Genomic DNA, 21669 nt, shown 5'->3' with positions numbered 1-21669 from the left:
TTTTGTATAGTTTTTTTATTTTCTGCATTATTTCTTTTCTTCTGGAAATTGAATGCTGCATACTGAACACAAAAAAAGTCCGGAGTTCAAATAAGTTTAAAAAACATTGAAGTGGCCGTGTAACAGATGAGTTCTCGTTCGAAAACCCTAATACTCCGAAAGAGTTTGTCCAGTTTGTACACGAAGTGCGTCCAGTTTTTGCCGTGACCCTCTCTACTCTTTCGCACATGCTATGCGGGAGAAATGATGATACCATGCCAAGTTTCAACATTTTCAGAATTCATTTTGTAGTGATTTTCAATTTCACGGTCATTTAGCTCTCTAAACAATTAGGTAAATGATCGAAAAATAACAAATGATGTCAGAACATGTTGGAAATTGATGACGTCGCTTTGAATGCTGGATACTGAACACAAAAGAAGTCTGAAGTTTAAATAAGTTTAAAAAACATTGAAGTGGCCGTGTAACAGATGAGTTCTCGTCTAAAACCCTGATACTCCGAAAGAGTTTGTCCAGTTTGTACACGAAGTCCGTCCAGTTTTTGCCGTGACCCTCTCTACTCTTTCGCGCATGCTATGCGGGTGATATGATGATACCATGCCAAGTTTCAACATTTTCAGGATTCATTTTGTAGTGATTTTCAATTTCACAGTCATTTAGCTCTCTAAACAATTAGGTAAATGACCGAAAAACAACAAATGATGTCAGAACATGTTGGAAATTGATGACGTCGCTTTGAATGCTGCATGGCTGAACACAAAAAAAGTCCGGAGTTCAAATAAGTTTAAAAAACATTGAAGTGGCCGTGTAACAGATGAGTTCTCGTCCGAAACCCTGATACTCCGAAAGAGTTTGTCCAGTTTGAACACGAAGTGCGTCCAGTTTTTGCCGTGACCCTCTCTACTCTTTCGCACATGCTATGCGGGAGAAATGGTGATACAATGCCAAGTTTCAACATTTCCAGGATTCATTTTGTAGTGATTTTCAATTTCACGGTCATTTAGCTCTCTAAACAATTAGGTAAATGATCGAAAAACAACAATTGATGTTAGAACATGTTGGAAATTGATGACGTCGCTTTGAATGCTGCATACTGAACACAAAAGAAATCCGGAATTCAAATAAGTTATTAAAAATAAAAAAGAGGTGTAATGCTGGCTAATTTGCTTCAAGCCATTCGGAATAGTGTAGACTGCACTGCACATAGCTCAGTGCAATCTATGCTATTTCGCAAGGCTTGAAGCTAATCAACATGCAGGTGAGCATTGCAACTCTTCATCATTATCTGTGCACTCACGGCTTATAAACCGCTCATACTGCCTTTCTCTTGTAAAGAAACTCTAGTACCGATTCATGGCATGAACCGGTACTAAAGGTCTTCGTGAGGGCCCCAGCCTGACCATAGCCTGACATAGCCTCATTAGTACCGGTTCGTGGCATGAACCGGTACTAAAGGTTGCCCACGAACCGATACTAATGATGCCGCCCGCCTAGCCGTTAGAACCGGCACTAATGGTCACATTAGTGCCGGCTCAAATTCAAATCGGCACTAATGTGCTTCACATTTAACCTTTTTTCTACTAGTGCCTTGTGCCCTGCAACATATACGACCGTCCTCCCACCAGTTCCCAGCACCAGCATCCATGACGGCTTCACATACTTCTACCATGATATCCTCGCCAATGACGGTGGCCAGTCCTACTTCTGTTTGGCAGTAGGGTCTAAAGAGCAGCAGCCAGTTTGGGATGTCTATGTGTTGCAGGGCGATACCTGGGCCATCTACTCCTCGGTTGTACCTGAAATCCAAGAAATTGCGCTGGCATTGAATAGTTTGATTTCTCATGACAAGATGTATAATCTGGCCCTTGTGAGCGGCACTTTCATGCTAGTCTTGCTGGATCTCCCGTCGTCATGTTTGTCGCTGGTTAGCCTCCCGGAAGAGGTGGAGTATAAGAGCACCGGCATGTCGCTTGCAAATGATGATTCTGGAGTCCATCTGATCCATGTAAAAGGATCCCATCTTCGCATCTGGCTTTACGACATGACGGATAAGAAAGGCCTCGCCGACTGGTTACTTGTAGATACCATTTGCTTGCGTGAGATATGTGTCCATCAAATGATATCAACTAGAATGTTTGACAATGTGGGTGATCCTTCTCTTATGGTACATGAAGTTGGGGTCGATTCAGGGTTTCTTTTCTTGGAGGTGGATGATGTCCTCTACCTGTTTGATATCAAACGTAAGGAGTTAAAGAAGGTTTATGAGGTCACACAAGAGGATAGATACTTGTATGGAGTCACACCCTTTATGATGGTTTGGCCTCCTAAATTCCCTGTGATGAAGGAAGGGTGTGATCCAAAAGAATGACCCTCTGCAAGGTTTTGTCTCTTGTTGGTCCGTCTGGTGCTATGTTTTTCTAGCTAGTATTGTGCTAATATTTGATCTCATTTACGATGTTTACCATGTACATACGCACTTATTTCTGATATTTTTATATCAGCACATTATGATACTGAAATAAGTAACCATATGAGGTACACAAAAAAAAGACAAAATCATTATTCTGGAAAGATGAACAATGTATGCATTATTCACTATTTGGAAATCACCATTTTGTCATTTTTGTATAGCTCACATGTTTACTTATTTCATCACCAAACTTCACACATGTGTAATATACATCCATATGATCACGTAGTATTAGTTTTGGATGTTTACCATGTACATGCACTTATTTCTTGTGAACTTGTACCAAACTACATACTTGTCGACTGCTTGATTTAATAATATAGTTGCATGCACCATTTTGATGCAGAGACATAGGGTAATCCTCCTTTTCCAAAAAGACCCCCACTTATTTCTGACTTTTTAGAAATCAGCACACCATGACAATCTGCTAGTGGTTTTGTGGCATGTCCTTGCCGTTTAGTAGGATAATTAATTTCCATTCTTTTTGTACGTTGCAGTCTTGCAGATTTATATTTTAAGAGAAGCCTATATATAGAGACTTGGCTGCCACCGAGTAACTCGAGCTTTAGATTATTCATTATTTCATACTGAAACATAAGTTTTTATCCTCCTTGAATTTTAGGGTGGTTATTTTTTTTTGAACCGGGCTAATCCCCTTTCCATTATAGAAATAACGGAAATACAAGTTTGTTCTAGCTTAAACGAAAAGGGGAAAGGGAAAAAGTGAGTTCAAGCATTCCAGGGAAACCCGCTGTAGACGCTCGCAATCGAAACGTCCACTACTAGGCAAAAGCCCTGGAACACTATCAGCACGCAACCACAAACCAGTAAGTTCACGGCATATGAAGATCAACCTGGCCTACGCAGAGGCCTAAAATCCGCTACCAAAACAAAGTATCATCCACCAAAAGAAGATCGCCGAAACAGGAGGGGAGATAAACTTTTTTTTGCCGCAGATCAGCGTTGTCAACCAAGTCTTTGTTCCTTTTCTTCAAGCGCTCTCGGTGTGTGCTGTGGCGCATAGACCCATCATCTTCTTAGCAGTATTCTTCAGCATCAGCGCACCATGCTCCAGCTCCTCCCGTTCCACGCCTTTCAAGAGTCCTGCCCAATAGGTTAAGTGCACACAAGTTGTGAAAACAATCTCAAAAGGAGATGATAGTTTCTTATGCTCAAAGGTAGCATGATTTCTGTAGTTTCAAATTGCCCAACATATAACAGCCAGCCCCATGGTGAAGTAGCGTTCCTCATGAGGTAGGAATGCATAGCGCTAGGGCTGCGAGAAAAGCTCGAGGCTCGTGAGCCGCTCGAGATCGACTCGTTTTTTGACTCGACTCAAGATCGACTCGAAAAGAAACGAGCTGAGTTTGAACACTTTATGTAGCTCGACCAAGAAACGAGCCGATCTTGAACTAATGTAGGCTCGCTCGATTTTAGCTCGATAGCTCGACAAAATATTATTATGTTAAATGATCATGCCTTATATTAAATGGAAATACGATAATTTATTACCATCTGTGTTGTCCATAATTTTTCTCCATTTTATTTATCAACGAACATGGAAACTTAACTAAGTGCAGAGAAGATTTAAGCCTAATTATGGCACGTGGTCGACTATATGTTAAATAACCTATATTTTTGGCAAAGGTTCCCAGCATATTCACCTTAATTTTTTAGTTTTTCATCCATAGATTCATATTTTTTACCATTTCATTTAGCTCGAAACTAGCTCGAGATCGACTCGAGATCGTTACAATCTGAGCACGAGTCATGTTCCACAGCTCGATCATGAGCTTCACTCGAGCTCGCTCGAATTTTTATATGAGTTGAGCTGAGCCAACTCCAACTCGCTCGAGCTCGACTCGTTTTCAGCCCTACATAGCAACAGGAATAGAATTGACAAAGGTTATTGGGGCAAAGATCAGTGCCCAGCACCGCTCCAACTGTGTGCCAAGTAATTCTGGCCACCGGGCATAAGAAGAACAAATGTAAGTAAGTTTCCCTACAAACACAAAAGGAACGACGGGGATCACCCGCCCAGTTTCTACATTTCATAACATCTCTGGTTAGCACAGCGTCTTGAAACAACTACCAGAGAAAGATCTGAATTTTAACGGGAAGTTTAGCCTTCCAAATCCATCTGTAATCGCACCCAGCGATGTTTCTCTCAAGATAGGAATTCATAGATTTTGTTGTATATCTATCTTTAGGGCCAAAGATCTTGTTAGGTTCAGTGGAAGGAGCGAGGTCTTTAATAATATCCTCGACCTCCGATAGTTGCCGAGTCAAATCATGGGCCAGTCTTCGCCTGAAGAGATCCCTGCCCCCCTACTACTGAATTGGAGGGGGGGGGGGGGGGCGTGTGCCAAAGGAATCTTACCAGATCCTGGCAACATCTCCAGAGTTGACAATTACCTTCCTCCCAGCCATATAAACTTCTTTGACTGAGGAAAGCTTCCACATGGGAGAGTCATTGAATTTTGTCTTAACATCAGCAACAGAACAATTTCTAAGATATTTCGCTCTAATTATCTCTTGCCATAGGCCATCCCCTGTATCTAGCTTCCACCACCATTTAGCCAGAAGAGCGATATTTTGTTTGTCAAGGTCTTTGACTCCAAGTCCCCCTTTTTTCTTGGACCGGCACACCCGAGGCCTCTTAACAAGATGATATCGCTTTTTTCCCGCACCACCACACCAGAAGAATTTACGATGATACTTACCTAACCTTTTATTGAAAGTCTTAGAAAGAAGGAACATCGACATGTAGTAGTAAGCTATGCTGGACAGAGAAGAATTAAGCAAAGTCAGTCTCCCACCAGAGGAGGTAGAGCTGCCAATCCAGGCATCACAACTATTAAGATATCTGATAGCTACAAATTCCCAGTATGCATTCCTTAAAGAGGAATAGCTCATAGGCACCCCCAGATATTTCATAGGAAAGTGGCCGATCTGACAACCAAAGAGGTCGGCATATTTCTGGAGAGTAGACTCATCACCTCCCACACTTAGAACCTCACTTTTAGGGTGGTTAATATCACTAGTGCAGAATCACCCTTTAGTCTCGGTTTGTATGGCACTAAAGGGTGGGGACTAAAGCCCCCCCCCCCCCTCCCCCTTTATTCCCGGTTCCTCACGGCTCGGGACCAACGGCTCACCACGTGGCACGAGCCCGCGCCGGGGGCTGGGGGACCTTTAGTCCCGGTTGGTGACACCAACCGGAACTAGAGGTTTAGGGTTTTAGAATTTATGATTTATGGTCGTCTGTCCTCCTTTTGTCTTGCGATAGGTTGGAAAAAGCAGCAGTGTGTTTTGGATGTCTACGTATTACAGGATGATGCCTGGGCCATCTACGCTTCAGCCGTAACCGAAATCACAGTCGTTCATCTGCCGCTGCCTAGTTTGATCGCCGATGAAAAGATCTGCAATCTGACCCTTATGACCGGCACCGGCAGCACAGTTACAAGCCATTCTGGCTAGATCTTACTTCGTCATGTTTCTCGCTGGTTAACCTCCCGGAAGAGGTGCAGTACTATGAGGGAACCGGGCTGTCGCTTGCAAATGATTCTGGGGTTCATTTCATCTGTGCCAAAGGATCCCAGCTTCGCATCTGGCTCTACAAGGTGGATACGAACACGAATGGCCTCGCCGACTGGTTACACATTGATACCGTTTGCTTGCCTGAGATGATACCAACTAGCATGTCCGGGGATGTTTTGGTGCGTGCAGTTGGGGCCAATTCTGCGTTTGTTTTCTTGGAGAAGAATGATGTCATCTACCTGCTTGATATTAAACACAAGGCGGCAAAGAAGGTTTACGAGTTTATTACACAAGAGGAGGATAGATTCTTAGATGGAGTCAGACCCTTCATGATGGTTTGGCCTTCTAAATTCCCTGCGTTGAAGGAAGGGTGCGATCCAAAACAGTCACGTCCCTCTGCAAGATTTTGCCTCTTGTTGATCCGCCTAGTACTGTGGTCTTTTGGTCTCCATTATGCTAATATTTTGTCTCAGTTAAGATGTTTACAATGTCCATGCACTTATTTCTTATAAATCTGCACACCATGATAATTTATCCGTGGTTGGTGGCATGCCCTTGCCGTAGTGGTTGCAAGCTTAACTTAGATACTAGGATAATTAACTTTCATTCTTTCTGTTAGCCTCTGTATGTTGCAGATTTACAATTTTAGATAAGTCTATCGTCTCTACACGTTCCATATGACCTCTATGTAGAAACTTGGCTGCTACCCCTATAATTTTGGTGGGTCCACGATCCACACACTCGCTTTCATTTGCTGCCCAGTGTGCTTTTCGGGCTTCTTTGGCATTGGACTTTTTGGTCGATATGTGAGTGGAATGGTGCTAGGAAGATGTTGGCTTGAACAAATCTTATGATGAACCCCTTTGATCCCCTTTTAATAGTTCGGGATCTTTATAACTCAAAAATTAACTGAATATGCTTCTTATCTTTATTTTAGCATACTTGAGTCATATCCATTTTGGTGGGTCCACGAAGAAGACTAAGAACATGTGTATTCACTTAGCAAACATAATTAGTCTCCTATATGTATATTGGTTCTTAATATCAAATTATAATTAACGGCATGATTGCACCATAAGTCAAATTTTGCTCCCGGGTGCACGTGTTCCTACCCGTGGAAATTATTTTTAAATATCAAAAAATTCCCCAAAAAAATTCTTTGAGTTCATAGTCACATCCAAATGCTATCTACAAAATTTAGGCAAAAAGGTTAAGCATTTGGTCTATGAAAAAAAGGCAAATTGAACACTAAATGTCACCCCAATTTTTTTTCACCGACAAAACATTGCTGCTCCGTTTCGCATGAAAATTGTCAAGCATGCTTGCGACACTAATACGAACATCTACAAAAATATTGATAATTTTTTTAGAACAATTACTATTCTTTTTTATTACTGTTCACGCGGGAGCATGTGCTCCCGGGAGCCAAAACGCCTCCCCCATGATTGCACTTTCAATCTAAACAGTGGCTATCGTTCGATTGGAAGCACGAGCGATTATCCGGTCTAGTTTTAACTGGTTGATTGTTGGGCATCGTCAAAGATCATAGGATAGGGAGAAGTCGGGATGGATGGTGGTTGTGAGGCATGCTCGAGCTGGATGGCAACAGTAGGTTTTACTGCATTTTTCCATGTCTGAAAAATGTCTGAATGTATGGCATATTGTATACATTATGCCTAGCAAATTTGTAGTCACTACCTTGCATTTTTGTATGCCCTTTCCAATTTACTACATGGCAACTTAGATTTTTCCATTGTATATTTAGGTTTTCACCCATGGCAAATTTGCCACCATTTTTGGATAGGATTATTTTTAGGTTGCCATGGATAATTGCAATATTTTTTCTTTGTGCATGTTCATAACATTATTCATATATGGTTACATGGAGAATTCATAACATTTTTGCTTCCAAACATGGCAAATTGTATAAATCTTTGGGAATGTCTACATGACAAATCTATGAATTTTTTAACTTGTCATATGGCAAATTTATATATTGTTGACCGGTTTCACACAATTTTGTTATATTCACATGTCAAGTCTTACAATTTTTTATTTGTAAAACATGGTTCCTTCAAGGATATCATTTTTCATTTCTCACATGGAATTTTTACATTTTCTCCGTTCCACTTCAATGATGTAACCGGGATGCCGCTTGCAAATTTCTCTGGATGCTGAACCAAAGATCGCTGTTCTGAAACAACAAATTGCATGATCTGATAACCAAATGTAAGTAGACTCAGTTTCATTCTATTTAGCCAGCATGTTTCGCATTTGTGGTGTGGTTAAATGAAACATCACTGCATTCATGTGTCAGCGTTCTGACTGATAGCGTTCTCCAAATTACGGACAATCACAACTCGCAGGTACGGAGTTGCTCGACCTGGATTGCTGGAACGGCCTCCTCCTCACCTTCCATGGGTACGAGTACCCCCAAATAATGGTGCGCTGCCCCCTGCAACCTGCAACATCTACGACCATCCTCCCACCAGTTCCCAACATCAGCATCCATGACGGCTTCACATACTTCTACCATGCTATCCTCCCCAATGGCGACGGCGAGCTAGGCATATCCTACTTCTGTTTGGCGGTAGGGTCTAAAGAGCAGCAGCCAGTTTGGGATGTCTATGTGTTGCAGGGCGATACCTGGGCCATCTACTCCTCGGTTGTACCTAAAATCCAAGAAATTGCGCTGGCATTGAATAATTTGATTTCTCATGACAAGATGTATAATCTGGCCCTTGTGAGGGACATTTATATGCTAGTCTCGCTGGATCTCATGTCGTCACGTTTGTCGCTAGTTAGCCTCCCGGAAGAGGTGGAGTATCAGAGCACCGGCATGTCGCTTGCAAATGATGATTCTGGAGTTCATCTGATCCATGTAAAAGGATCCCATCTTCGCATCTGGCTGTACATGACGGATAAGAAAGGCCTCGCCAACTGGTTTCTTGTGGATACTATTTGTTTGCGTGAGATATGTGTTCATTACATGATATCAACCAAAATGTTTGACGATGTGGGTAATTCTGCTCTTATTCTACATGAAGTTGCGGTCGATTCAGGGTTTCTTCTCTTGGAGACGGATGGTGTCCTCTACCTGTTTGATATTAAACACAAGGAGGCAAAGAAGGTTTATGAGGTTACACAAGAGGATAGATACATATATGGAGTCACACCCTTTATGATGGTTTGGCCTCCTAAATTCCCTGTGATAAAGGAAGGGTACTGTGATCCAAAAGAATGACCCTCTGGAAGGTTTGTCTCTTGTTGATCCGTCTAGTGCTGTGTTTTTCTAGCTAGTTCCCATTGTGCTAATATTTTATCTCATGTAGGATGTTTACCATGTACATATGCACTTATTTCTGATTTTTTTTATATCAGCACACCATGGCATTCTGTTAGTGGTTTTGTGGCATGTCCTTGCCGTTTAGTAGGATAATTAATTTCCATTCTTTTTGTAGCCGCTGTACGTACGATGCAGATTTACAATTTATGAGAAGTCTGTTTCCACACGTTCTATCACCTCTATACAGAGACTTGGCTGCCACCCAGTAACTCGAGCTTTAGATTATTCATTATTCCATACTGCTTTTATCCTCCTTGAATAATAGGGTGGTTACATTAGTATTGTGTACTCTCGCAAAGAAAAAAACATTAGTATTGTGTACGTCGTCAGGATTGCCAAACGTTGTTTTTGATTTGAACATCTGTGTACCTGTATATTCTACAAAGGAGATGCATGTTTTGAACAAACACAGTCAGCTGTTTCAAAATATTTTCATTCCTCTTGAAGCTACACAATGCTAAGCTAGTTATCCACATATTTTTATAGGGAGCCGGAAAATAGTATCAAGTGAGCTAGCTGGAAATGCAGGCATAGGTTTGCCGTAGTGCCAAACACACAATGTCCAACACACCACCAGTTTGACACATGGTTGTAAAACTTTAAATACCATGTTGACTTACGCAGCTCTTGCCCTTTCATATATCAAGTGAGCTAGTTGGAAATGCAGGCATGAGTACATGCTTGCTTTCATATATGTACTTAGAGCATCTCCAGCCGCCCCCCGGGATACCCCCACGAGCACTTTTTAGACGCCGGCGCTTAATTTTTCTCCCAGCCGGGACCCCAAGAGCTCAAATAGCGCCGGATTTGGCCGAAGTTACGTCCGGCGGTCCCGATCCAAACCCAAAAAGCCGGGAGGCATTTGGGGGCGCCGGCGCTCCTTTTTGCATGCAAAACCCCCACATATTGGCCTCTCTCCTCACTCCCTCTCCTCTTTTTCCTGCTCGCGCCCTCCTCTGCTCCGCTGGGCTCGCCCCCGCCGCCAGGTCGCCTCCCCCGCCGCGCTCGCCAGGTCGCCTCCCCCACCTCGCTCTGGCTCGCGCTCGCCCCCTCCGCCAGGTCGCCTCCCCCGCCGCGCTCTGGCGGCTGTGTTGCTTGCTTCGGGTGGAAGGCTTTACTTGGACTGCGTGGCGCCACGGCATGCGCGGGCGCCCGACTCCGGTTTCGCCTCCGCTAGCTCTAGTCCGAGTCGCGCGGGAAGAGGCGACGGGCGATGGCCTCGCAGAGCAGCGTGAGCTTGGCCACCTTCCAGTCCGCGACGGGGTCAGGGACGCCCTCCATCGCCTCCGGCTTCTACTTGGCTGCCTTCGGGGCCGCGAGGGAGACAAGGGCGGCCTCCATCGCCTCCGGCATCTGCTCGGCTGCCTCCGGGACCGCGACGGAGACAGGGACGGCCTCAACCACTACGGCCTTGCTCTGCATGGATTTGTAGAGCGCAGCGGCGAGGAAATCGCCGAAGGTGGGCTTGGGTGGCAGCGGTGGCAGTGGCACAGAGTCCAGTTCGTCTTCGTCGAGGCAGACGAATCTTCTCCTTCTCCGTCGGCTGGCCAACCTGGTGCAGAGGGCCGCCCGCCGAGCGCCGAGCGCCTTCTCCTTCTTCCGCGCCTTCTCGGCCTTGGCCACGCCTCCTCGCTGCGCCCGCGCGCCCTCGTCATGCCTCCTCGCCGCCCGCGCTCACCGACCAGGTCGCGATGGTGCCGGCTGGGTGGCGGGACGACTGGAAAACTTTTAGTCCCCAGTGCAAATATTCCGCCGGGGCCTCCCCAGGAGGTGGAAAAAAGGCCTCCTGGGGGGCACAATGGCTGGAGATGCTCTTACAGGAGTTGAAGAACAGTTTCGTTTCCAACCATCAAAACATCGTGTATTTACCTAGAGCTGCATTAGGCGTTACATGTTATCACTACAGGAATTGACCACTCTGTCGAGTGCCCGAGAAACTTGGCGAAGCCCTGAAAAAACTCGGCAAAAACTTTTTTGGGAACTACTCTCGGCAGAAGGCATATGGATGGTGTACACCCCTCTCGCAAACAGAACTTTGTCGTGTGCCGTATGTCGGGCACTCGGCATACATGTTGCCGAGAACCAAAGGGGTCATATCAACAAAATAAAGTGACTTCTCAACCATGAGTCAAGAACGGCGCGGCCATGTCTTTGCCGAGTCCTCCCTGGAGCACTCGGTAAACACCTTCCTATTTGTCGAGTGGCAACTCTAGGCTTAGCTAGCAGCCGCCTGGCCAGCACACTCGCCGCTGATCCCCTCGCTATCCACCATGTGAAGGAGAGCACCGAACTCCAATGTCGAGACACTCACCGGAGTGATGACCGCACATTTCATCATTCAGGGCCACCACATCGGCGTCCAAACTCTCCCACGCTAGCACAAGGTGGATGGGTCACCTCCTTCGCATCGGTGGAGGCTAACCACAGCCGACAATACCGAGAAGAATGCCACCACTCTCAGAATTGTGCACCTTCCATCACCGAGCACTGAAGAGGCATCATCCCGCCGCGAGGCAACAAAGGGGAAGGAGGGTGAACACCTCTCATCCTCCTCTTGGAGGCAACAGTCGCACCTCTACGGCTTTCCTTCGAACTTAAGCTTCTGGCTTGAGCAGCCACGGCTCCGTGAGGAAACTCCCCATGGTGGCGCTGCTAGCCTGAGATGGCATTGACATGCGTCAAATACGCCGGTCCGCGAGGAATCTCCCCATGGCGGCGCTATCTGCCCGAGAGGGCACCGACCTGCGCCAAATGCACTGATCCGCTCAGATCATGCCTTTGACACCGGAGGCACGCCTGTATTTCTGTAGCAACCAAGATGAATATGATAATAGAGGTGTTGTCAATTAAAATACATAAACCATTTTTCTTTATCTATAAAACGGAGCGAAAGCCTGTTCCGAGAAAATACATCAACCATGGAAAAACATGTGCCCTCAAACCTCAACAACACATAGTAAGTTCAAATTATCTCGACCATCCAGATTCCAGAGTTGCGCTAGATAATAAAGCGCTGACAGAACTATCAGCAACACATAATAAAGCTGAAATCCAAACGTTCGGATTAGTTGTTCAAACTTGACCATGCAAAGCTACTCTAGAATCCAGATAACAAAGAGCGCACAGAACGATGTGTGCGATATGCGGAAACGCCTTGTCCTCAGTGCGAGGGGGCGTGATACGTGTTATAGGCAGGGGCGCAACAACCCTGTAGCGCATACATGAGATCTTACAGGAGACTTGGAGAGGAAGGGATAGAGTAGGTTACAATAGATAGATATCAACTAACTACCTAGCCTATCTCCTGGTGGACTCCTAGACTCCTGGCGCATGAGAGAGAGGCCAACGTGACAGGTTGATAAGTTTGTTTGACACCCTCCCTTAATCACAACTTCATCAAGTTGAGATTATGTTTGAAATCTTCAAAGCTTCTAGTAGGCAAAGGTTTTGTGAACCCATCTGCAATTTGATCTCTGGAGTGCACAAAACGAATCTCAAGTTGCTTCTTGGCAACTCTTTCTCTCACAAAGTGAAAGTCTATCTCAATGTGCTTTGTCCTGGCATGAAAAACTGGATTAATAGAGAGATAGGTAGCACCTAGATTGTCACACCATAGACATGGAGGTTGAGTGCCTCTAACACCAGGTTCCCTCAAAATGGATTGTAGCCAGATAATCTCTGTTGTTGCATTTGCCAGTGCCTTATATTATGCCTCTGTACCGGATCTAGAGACAGTAGCTTGCTTTCTTGCACACCACGATATTAAGTTGGGACCAAAAAATACTGCAAAACCAACAGTAGACCGCCTATCATCCAGGCAACCTGCCCAATCAGAGTCTGAAAAGGCACTGACAAGTGTAGATGATGACTTACTGAAATTGAGACCAACATTAAGAGTGTTCTTGACATATCTAACAATCCGTTTTGCAGCAGTCAAATGAACTGTGGTGGGTGCATGAAGGAATTGGCAAACTTTGTTGACAGCAAAAGAAATATCAGGCATAGTAAGTGTTAAATATTAAAGTGCACCTACTAGGCTTCTGTACCTTGTACTATCATCTGGACTTAGAGGCTGCCCTTCTGTAAGTGACAATTTTTCTGAACTTGACAAAGGAGTGGGTGAGGGTTTACAACCTTGCAGACCAGCTTTCTTTACCAGATCTGCTGCATACTTTTCCTGAGAGAGATGAAGTCCATCCTCATGTCTCTTTACCTCAATCCCTAGGAAATAGTGCAAGTCTCCAAGATCCTTAAGAGCAAACTCAGTGCTGAGATCCTTTAACAGTCATGTAATGACCTCATCTGATGAACTCGTGACAATAATATCATCAACATATATGAGTACAAATATGTATGTATTGTACTTGTTGTAAATAAATAGTGAGGTATCAGACTTAGAAGGAGCAAAGCCAAGTGTTTGCATTTTGTGACTGAGGCGTGAGACCATGCCCTTGGAGCTTGTTTCAACCCATACAGTGACTTGTCAAGTTTGCACACATAAGAAGGTTTATTTTTGTTCACAAACCCAGGAGGTTGCTTCATGTACACTTTCTCTTCCAGAACACCATGGAGGAACGCGTTCTGCACGTCTAGCTGTCTCAGACTCCAGCCCCTGGAAACGGCAATGGACAAAACAAGACGAATAGTGGCAGCTTTCACAACAGGACTAAACGTGTCCTCATAGTCTATGACATATCGTTGTTTAAAGCCCTTTGCAACGAGTCTAGCTTTGTAACGATCAATTGTTCCATCAGATTTTTCTCTTAATTCTGAATACCCATTTGCAGTCAATAAGATTTTTACCTTGTCTTGGAGGAACCAAATGCCACGTTTTATTTTTCTGCAATGCTACAAATTCTTCATTCATAGCCTTCTTCCACTTTTCATCTTTTAGTGCTGCTTGAAACGTGTGCGGCTCACCTGGCTCACCTGTAGAACACACCATGCCATATTTTGTCACATGTTTATAATCAATAGGCTGTATTACTCCTTTCTGCAAACATGTACGGCGAGGAGATGATGCAGCAGCAGTTGGTGGCACTGACGATCCCGCGGCAGATCCTGAGACAGCAGCAGCAGCGGGATCTGTGCGTGCTGGATCTTCTGCAGCGAGTGGTGAAGACGCAGGCGTTGCAGCAGTCACAGAAGATCCCGCCCCGTGGAGCTCATCATGGGCGCATGATGGCAGGAGCGGGCCATCGACGCGGGGTCTCACGCCTGTCGGGGCAGCGCCTGTCGGACGACGCAAGTCGCGCCTTTTGTAGCAGATCGGCTGGGTCGGGAACCGGGACCCAGCCGCAGGACGCCGCGTGTCAGCATCTGGTTGGCGCGGGGCGGGGGAGGCCGCCTCCCCAGCTGCGGGACGCCGCGTGGTTGGCTCGGAGGAGTCGCGCGCTGGATCCCGTCCGACCGCACCTGGCGAGGCCGTTGGCGCGGATTCTGGTGCAGATCCACCTGGCCAGTCTGGCGACTCTGGCCCCCCGGATCCCGGAGACGATCCGGCTGACATATCTGGCGACGCAGATCCCGAAGGGGATTTGTTCCCCTGGTTGGAGCACATGAAATATGGCTCTGTATTGGGTATTTCCACATCGTTTTGACTTCCGTTTTTTTCTGTATAGTCTCCTGCATCATCACAAGGCTCACACAAGGTATTAGGAGGTTCAGTCAACATTGAATCATCACAGTTATTGCCCCCTTGATCGGACCCGACTAGATGTGACGGTAAAAGGAGAATCTCTTTGCGAAGAAGTGCACCGGCGTTGGGGTGAAGGTCGGCAAAGGGGAACTTTGTCTCATCAAAGACAACATCGCGAGAAATATAGACCCGTCCAGTAGACACATCAAGACATTTGACGCCCTTGTGTTGAGCACTATACCCAAGAAAGACACACTGTTTCGAGCGGAACATGAGTTTGCGATTGTTGTAAGGTCGAAGATTAGGCCAACAGGCGCAACCAAAAACTCGAAGAGACTTGTAATCAGGTTTGGTGTGAAGAAGTCTTTCTATGGGAGTTTCATTGTGAATGACTCAACTAGGAAGCATGTTTATGATGTGTACAGCAGTGAGAAAAGCTTCATCCCAGAATTTAAGAGGCATGGAGGCACCGGCTAGGAGAGCTAGACCCACTTCAACAATGTGGCGATGCTTGCGCTCAGCCGAGCCGTTTTGCTGGTGAGCATGTGGACAAGACACATGGTGAGAAATACCCAGTGTTTGGAAGAAGGAATTTAGTTTTTCGTATCCCCCCCCAGTCTGACTGTACAGCAATGATCTTGCTGTTGAACTTTCTTTCAACGAGTGCTTGAAAGTTTTGAAACACTTGGAAAACCTCGGATCGTTTCTTGAGAAGATAGATCCACGAGAATTTACTATAGTCATCAATAAAGCTGACGTAATATGTGTGTCTACCAACCAAACTAGGGGCAGGATCCCAAACATCCGAGAAAATTAATTGTAAGGGCTGAGTAGAAACACTAGTAGAAATATGATACGGTAATTGATGACTTTTTGCTCTTTGGCAGGAATCACAAATGGTTTCAATATGACGCTCACCAACAAACGGGAGCTTATTCTTTCTAAGCAAACGTTCTACTAAGGAAAAAGAAGCATGTCCTAGACGATCGTGCCATCGTGTGGAGGAAAGCTTGACAGCACTATGGGCTTGTTTATTGAATCTTCTGAACTCCGGAAGCAATGGTTAGAGCCCGCGAACACATCTACCTCGATATAGGATTTTCCTCGTGGCCTGATCCTTAATCAAGAAGAAAAAAGGATGAAACTCAATGAAGACATGATTGTCAAGTGCTATTCGATGAACAGAAAGGAGATTTTTGTTGGCACTAGGGACATGCAAAATTTTCCTAAGGTGGATTTTACGATGAGGGGTATGTATAACTGAATGACCAATATGACGGATCCTCATACCTGCCCCACTTGCGGTGTGAATTTGGTCCTTGCCGGGGTACTTCTCACGGAGGGTTACTTTCTCAAGTTCACCCGTGAGATGGTTGGTGGCGCCGCTGTCGAGGTACCAGTTTGTGTCGACGCCGTAGGCACCATCAGCAGCGGCAGCGACCTTTTCCTCATCTTTGGACGAAGCCTCATCTTCTTCAAAACGGTACCAGCAGTCTTTAGCCGAGTGCCCGAGTTTACCACAGATCTGGCAACGCACGGCATCCGGGCGAGACCTGCTATTCCCGCCGCGGCGACACCTAGTGCTGTTGGAGGAGGGGCGCCCGCCGCGGGAGTTGGAGCCGCTGGTGTTGCTGCCACCGCTACCGCCCGGCCTGCCCTTGGAGCAAGGGGGACCACGGTAGCGAGAGGAGGAGCCGCCACGGCCACGGGTCGCGGCGTTGGCAGAAGATTTGAAGCCGCCCGACCCTTGGTACAGGGCCACCCGTTGATCGAAGTTACTCAACATAGAGAAGAGTTTATCGAGAGATACCGGGGTGGTGCGGACGTCGGGGGCAAAGACCAAGGGCTGGTACTCCATGTCGAGGCCGTGAAGGATGTAGCTGATGAGTTCGTCGTCCTGCAGAGGCTTGTCGGCGGCCGCCAGCTCATCGGCGAGGCCACGCATGTGGGCGAAGAAGGCGGCGACCGATTGGGTGCCCTTCTGCGCGCTGAGCAGGGCCGTGCGTATGTTATTGACACGGCTCAAAGACTGCGAGGAGAACATACCTGCGAGCGTCGTCCAGAGCGTGCTCGCCGTGGTGATCGTGGTCACCTGCAGCAGGACCTCTTTGGTGAGGGTGCTGAGGAGATAGCCCAGCACCTGCTGGTCCTCCCGGACCCAGAGATGGTGGAGAGGGTTGGGCTCAGAGGTTTCCTTCCCATCCTTATCTTTGGTGGTGAGGAACTTGGCCGGCTCCGGTGTTGTGCCTTCGGCGTAGCCGAAGACTCCCGCGCCCCTGAGCTGCGGCGTCACCTGCGCGCGGCAGAGGACATAGTTGGTGCGGGTCAGCTTCTCCGTGACTTGGCCGCTGAGGTTGGTCTGGGAAGCGCCGGAGGAAGACATGGCTGGAGATTGGATCGCTAGATGGCTTTGGAGAGGATCGCTCTGATTACCATGTGCGATATGCGGAAACGCTTTGTCCTCGGTGCGAGGGGGCGTGGTATGTGTTATAGGCAGGGGCGCAACAACCCTGTAGCGCATACATGAGATCTTACAGGAGACTTGGAGAGGAAGGGATAGAGTAGGTTACAATAGATAGATATCAACTAACTACCTAGCCTATCTCCTGGTGGACTCCTAGACTCCTGGTGCATGAGAGAGAGGCCAATGTGACAGGTTGATAAGTTTGTTTGACACGACGGTAGATGAACAAACAAGTTCCTTCCTTTCCGACCCCGTTTGGAGATGCCACATTGTTTCCCGTCCCAGGTTCTTGATAATCAGAGTAGCAAGAGCCCAACTGTGCCTCAAGTACACTTCTCACGACGAATGATGTAGACCGTCATCTTCAGCGGCTCCTCGCTCTCCATCAGCTTGAAGAGGCAGATGTCACCCACCCGCAGGCGGTTGCCACCGGCGAAAGACGCCCATCCTTTAACAATCGCCGTGCGATCAGTCTTGCGCTGCAGCTCCGTGTCCCACGTCCTGCTCTCCTCCTCCAGCTGAAGCGCCAAACTGATCACGCTCTTCTTTCCGGCAGCGGAATTCTTGTTGAGATACCTTGACGCATACTCCGTGCCAAATGTCTTTTTTACATGCATAAGCAGCGAGGGTGTTAGTAAGGCAGGTGCAGATATACTAGAGAAATTTGTGCATGCCTATGTAATCCAAGGACACAGTTGCAATTGAAGAACTGATAGGCCATACCAAATAAAATTTCTTTTCTTTTGAACTTACTAGTAAGCCGCGACAAGCATTGGACCCGTTCAGGATCACGACGTAAAGTGGAACTGTCGAGTCAATGGCTTCTACTTTCTCCAGCAATTTCTGCTCCTGTGCTGGCGTTAGAGAGGGTCTCTCTGGCAGTATGAAGGGGGTCTCAGAAGCTCCCCCAGAATTGTCTCCATTCTCTTCAGGTCCCAAAGATGACGTATCCGGGTGTGCCATATCTGCTCTGCCACCAGGGGAACGGCGAATGCTCTCTTTGTGAAGCTGGAGTACAAATCTATTTTGATTATCGTGTATAAAGAAGGCAAAACAACAGTAAAATTGAATTACAAATACTGATGTTCTATGAAGGTCTGTTAGAAGATAAGACCTGATTAAATTGCAAACAAGAGAGCAACTTGGCAGAGGAAGCTCTGCCTTGATTTTCCGATGTATGCATTATTTTTCAGACTGAATCTATTGATCACCAGACTCCATTTGTGATGCTACTAGGGGGATCAATGCAGATCTAAATCAATCACCGATATCTCTTAGAAAGGAAAAACAAAATCACTGATGGTTAACCATAGAACATTCAGTTTCAGAAATTCCTATCATTGTACAACAACAATGCCCTCTATATCCTGCCAGTCTCTGACAATCAGCAGAAACAAAATGGAAAGCAAAACAACAGTTAAATTCAAAAAAATGTTGCTGCTCCATGCAGGTGTGTAGAAGAAGAAGAAAAGACATGACCAAATTGCAAACAAAGAGAGAAACTTGGCAGAAGAAGCCCTGTCTTGATCTTTCTGGTGCATGCAATAATTTTCTAATTGAATCTATTGATCACTCGGCTCCATTTGTGATGTTAATAGGGGGATAAAATGCATATCTCTAAATTGATCAGTGGTATCTTTTTAAAAAGGAAAAAAAATCACTGATGGCTAGCAACCATATAAATTCAGTTTCTAAAATTCCTGTCGTTGTATAGCATGACTGCTTTCTACACTCCTAACAGTTTCTGAAGTTCAGGCGAAATAAGTAAGCAGAACAGAATAAAATAAAATAAAATCAGGGGAACTGCTGCTCCATATGTAGATGTAGAAGAAGAAGAAAGAACATGACTAAATTGTAAACAAAGAGAGCAACATGGAAGAAGCTTACCAAGGTGCTGAAGGCTGCTGCGCTGTAGCAGAATGCATCTCTAGGGAATGCTAGTTGGGCTTACTTATGAAGGGCGCGTTCAGGCACTGGAAGGGCACACGTCTCCGCCCAAAACCACCCAAGTCTCCGCCGAAAAGCAACTATGAGCGCATTATTGCAAAGACATGGGCCGAAGCGGAGCGGTCGGGAAGTACAGTCAGTGATCAAAGGCTGAAAGAACGACGAGCAGCTGGGAAACAAATTGCCCGGCTCGGCGAACAAGCGAAGCAATCGTGCCCCCCCCCTCAAGGTGCCTAGCGACATCGTCGATCCGAGGATGGTGTCCGGTTATGGCAATGTTGACGATTACCTGCCCAACGATGTACATTATGATCCCATGGAGGTGCAGATACACAGATACGAGTACGGGAAGCCTCTCGTCAAAGATGAAAAATCTTTAACAACGATGATGCGAAGATTACATGATTGGTACTTGAAAATCTGCAGAGAGTCTGGGGGGAGGAGTACTTTGTATGCGAGAGTTAAACCGGAGCATAACCTCGTTGGAATTGAACTGTTGCCTATTCCATTTGAGGAGTTCTATTAGTTTTTCAATAAATTGGCCCTCGATAAAACAACGATCACCTGCTACTGTCTGTAAGTACTACTACTTCTGTCATTAAGTCTCTCTATATAGCTCATCTCTTTCATTGCATGTATTTATAATTATCCTCACTATATTATGCAGAATGAAGATTGCCGAATTGAAGAAAAGACAAATCGGTGATATTGGGTTCGTTAACACATATCTCATAGATGCAACTGAGGTTGAACATCGTCCCCGAGATACCGAGGCCAACTTGCTACGATCATTCAAAAAAAATGAAAACAAAGATATAATACTCTTTCCTTACAACTTCAAGTGAGTGTTACTGTCTTGTGCATATTCGGTTTCCCTTATATATTAGTCCAGATTATAGTAATGTAATTGATGAGTTATGCATGCGTGTGCACTTTTCACTATATTCTCCTAGAGATTAGGCTTGAGCAGGGAGTAGTAACCGTCTTGGACTCTAAACGAAAAGATTCCCAGGAGTATGCGGACATGACTGAAATCCTCAAGAAGTAAGTTAAATCGATCATTATCCACCATATCAGCAACTTTGTTCATTTCCTGATATCAAGTAATTGTTTTCTTTGTCCGGCAGGGTTTGAAGAAAATTCACCAGAAAAGTTCCGGGACTACCGAAGGAGCTAGAATTTAGACACCCGAAAGTAAGCACTATAGTAGCATGTTCCGCGCATCTCCTAGTGATTCAAGCGCTAGTTTCATCAATACCATTTAGCATTCTTGCTTATCAGTTTGATTGACCTCTATTTCTTGTAAAGTGGTTGTGGCAGGAATAAGGGAATGATTTCTGTGGATACTACGTCTGCGAGTCCATCCGCCACACGACCTGTGAGCGGGGCGGGTACTCTGACGAACAATATGAAGTAAGTAAATAACAACATTCACAATTTTATTTTATTACCATCATTTGTATTGAGTTTCATTCATTCATATATATATGTATTGACCCCCTTCTTCAAATTAGATGTTTCGGAAGCGGGATGAACTCCTAGCACCAGCTCGCATGCGAGCAATTCAAGAGGAATTGGCGGCATTCTTTCTTGACCAAGTGATCGCTGAAGACGGAGAATACTATGTGGACCATGAGTCCGTATGATTATATTTGTAAAAGATAATTATTGTATATATGTAGCCGGTAGTGTCGGATAGATATACGAGAACTTGTTGTTCGACCAATCTCTCGGAGAAGGAGAGGTGGTCGATATCACTTCTCTCTGTATGCATATATGTTCATGACGATCTTCTGTTTCCTTCGTTTGCTTACTAGCTAACTAGCATGTCTAGTCCTCTCTATACGTATGTATAGTAAGTAGCGTCGACCAAGCACGGACGTAAGAGAGGACACTTCTCTCTATTAATTATAGCTAGCTAACACAATATATGAAACACCTAAATTAACCCCCTAAAACCCCACCCCCCCCCTTTAAAAAAAAAACAAAAACCGCAGGCACAGAAATGCTGACGCATGGATGTCTATTGGTCCCGGTTGGTGCCACCAACCGGGACCAAAGGGTCTCCTGCCTGGGCTCTGCGCACTGCCCACGTGGAGGCAGTCCCGGTTCTGGATTGAACCGTGACTAAAGGGTCGGGGCATTAGTACCGACACTTTAGTCCCGGTTCAGGAACCGGGACTAAAGGCCCTTACGAAACGGAATATAGGCCATTTTTCTATCAGTGAGAAGAAGAAAAATCACATGCGAGAAACTAGACATGC

The 21669-nt window shown here is 45.7% G+C and overlaps 3 protein-coding genes across 3 annotated transcripts; 2 read left to right on the top strand and 1 right to left on the bottom strand.

Moving 5' to 3' along the window:
- Positions 1–1552: 1552 nt before the first annotated feature.
- On the top strand, positions 1553–2368 carry LOC147961568 (uncharacterized). The gene has a single exon (XM_087533866.1). It carries the CDS (start codon positions 1553–1555, stop codon positions 2366–2368), a length of 816 nt encoding a protein of 271 aa, XP_087389992.1.
- A 1168-nt stretch (positions 2369–3536) lies between these two features.
- Positions 3537–9254, top strand: LOC147961567 (uncharacterized). Its single transcript, XM_087533864.1, has 4 exons — positions 3537–3585; positions 5760–5833; positions 5926–6345; positions 8343–9254. Exons 1-4 carry the CDS (start codon positions 3537–3539, stop codon positions 9252–9254), a joined length of 1455 nt encoding a protein of 484 aa, XP_087389990.1.
- Positions 9255–17710: 8456 nt separating this feature from the next.
- On the bottom strand, positions 17711–18421 carry LOC147961566 (B3 domain-containing protein Os03g0620400-like). The gene is made up of 2 exons (XM_087533557.1): positions 18212–18421; positions 17711–18060 (listed from the first exon to the last, which is right to left on the bottom strand). The coding sequence occupies exons 1-2, from the start codon at positions 18419–18421 to the stop codon at positions 17782–17784; spliced, it is 489 nt and encodes a 162-aa protein (XP_087389683.1). The 3' UTR covers positions 17711–17781.
- Positions 18422–21669: the final 3248 nt, after the last annotated feature.

This window comes from Triticum urartu, chromosome 7A, assembly GCF_056163025.1.
Source record: "Triticum urartu cultivar PI428250 chromosome 7A, HENAU_Tu73, whole genome shotgun sequence".
In the NCBI taxonomy this organism is placed as follows: Eukaryota; Viridiplantae; Streptophyta; class Magnoliopsida; order Poales; family Poaceae; genus Triticum; species Triticum urartu.
This window is presented reverse-complemented; position numbering and strand designations above follow the sequence as displayed.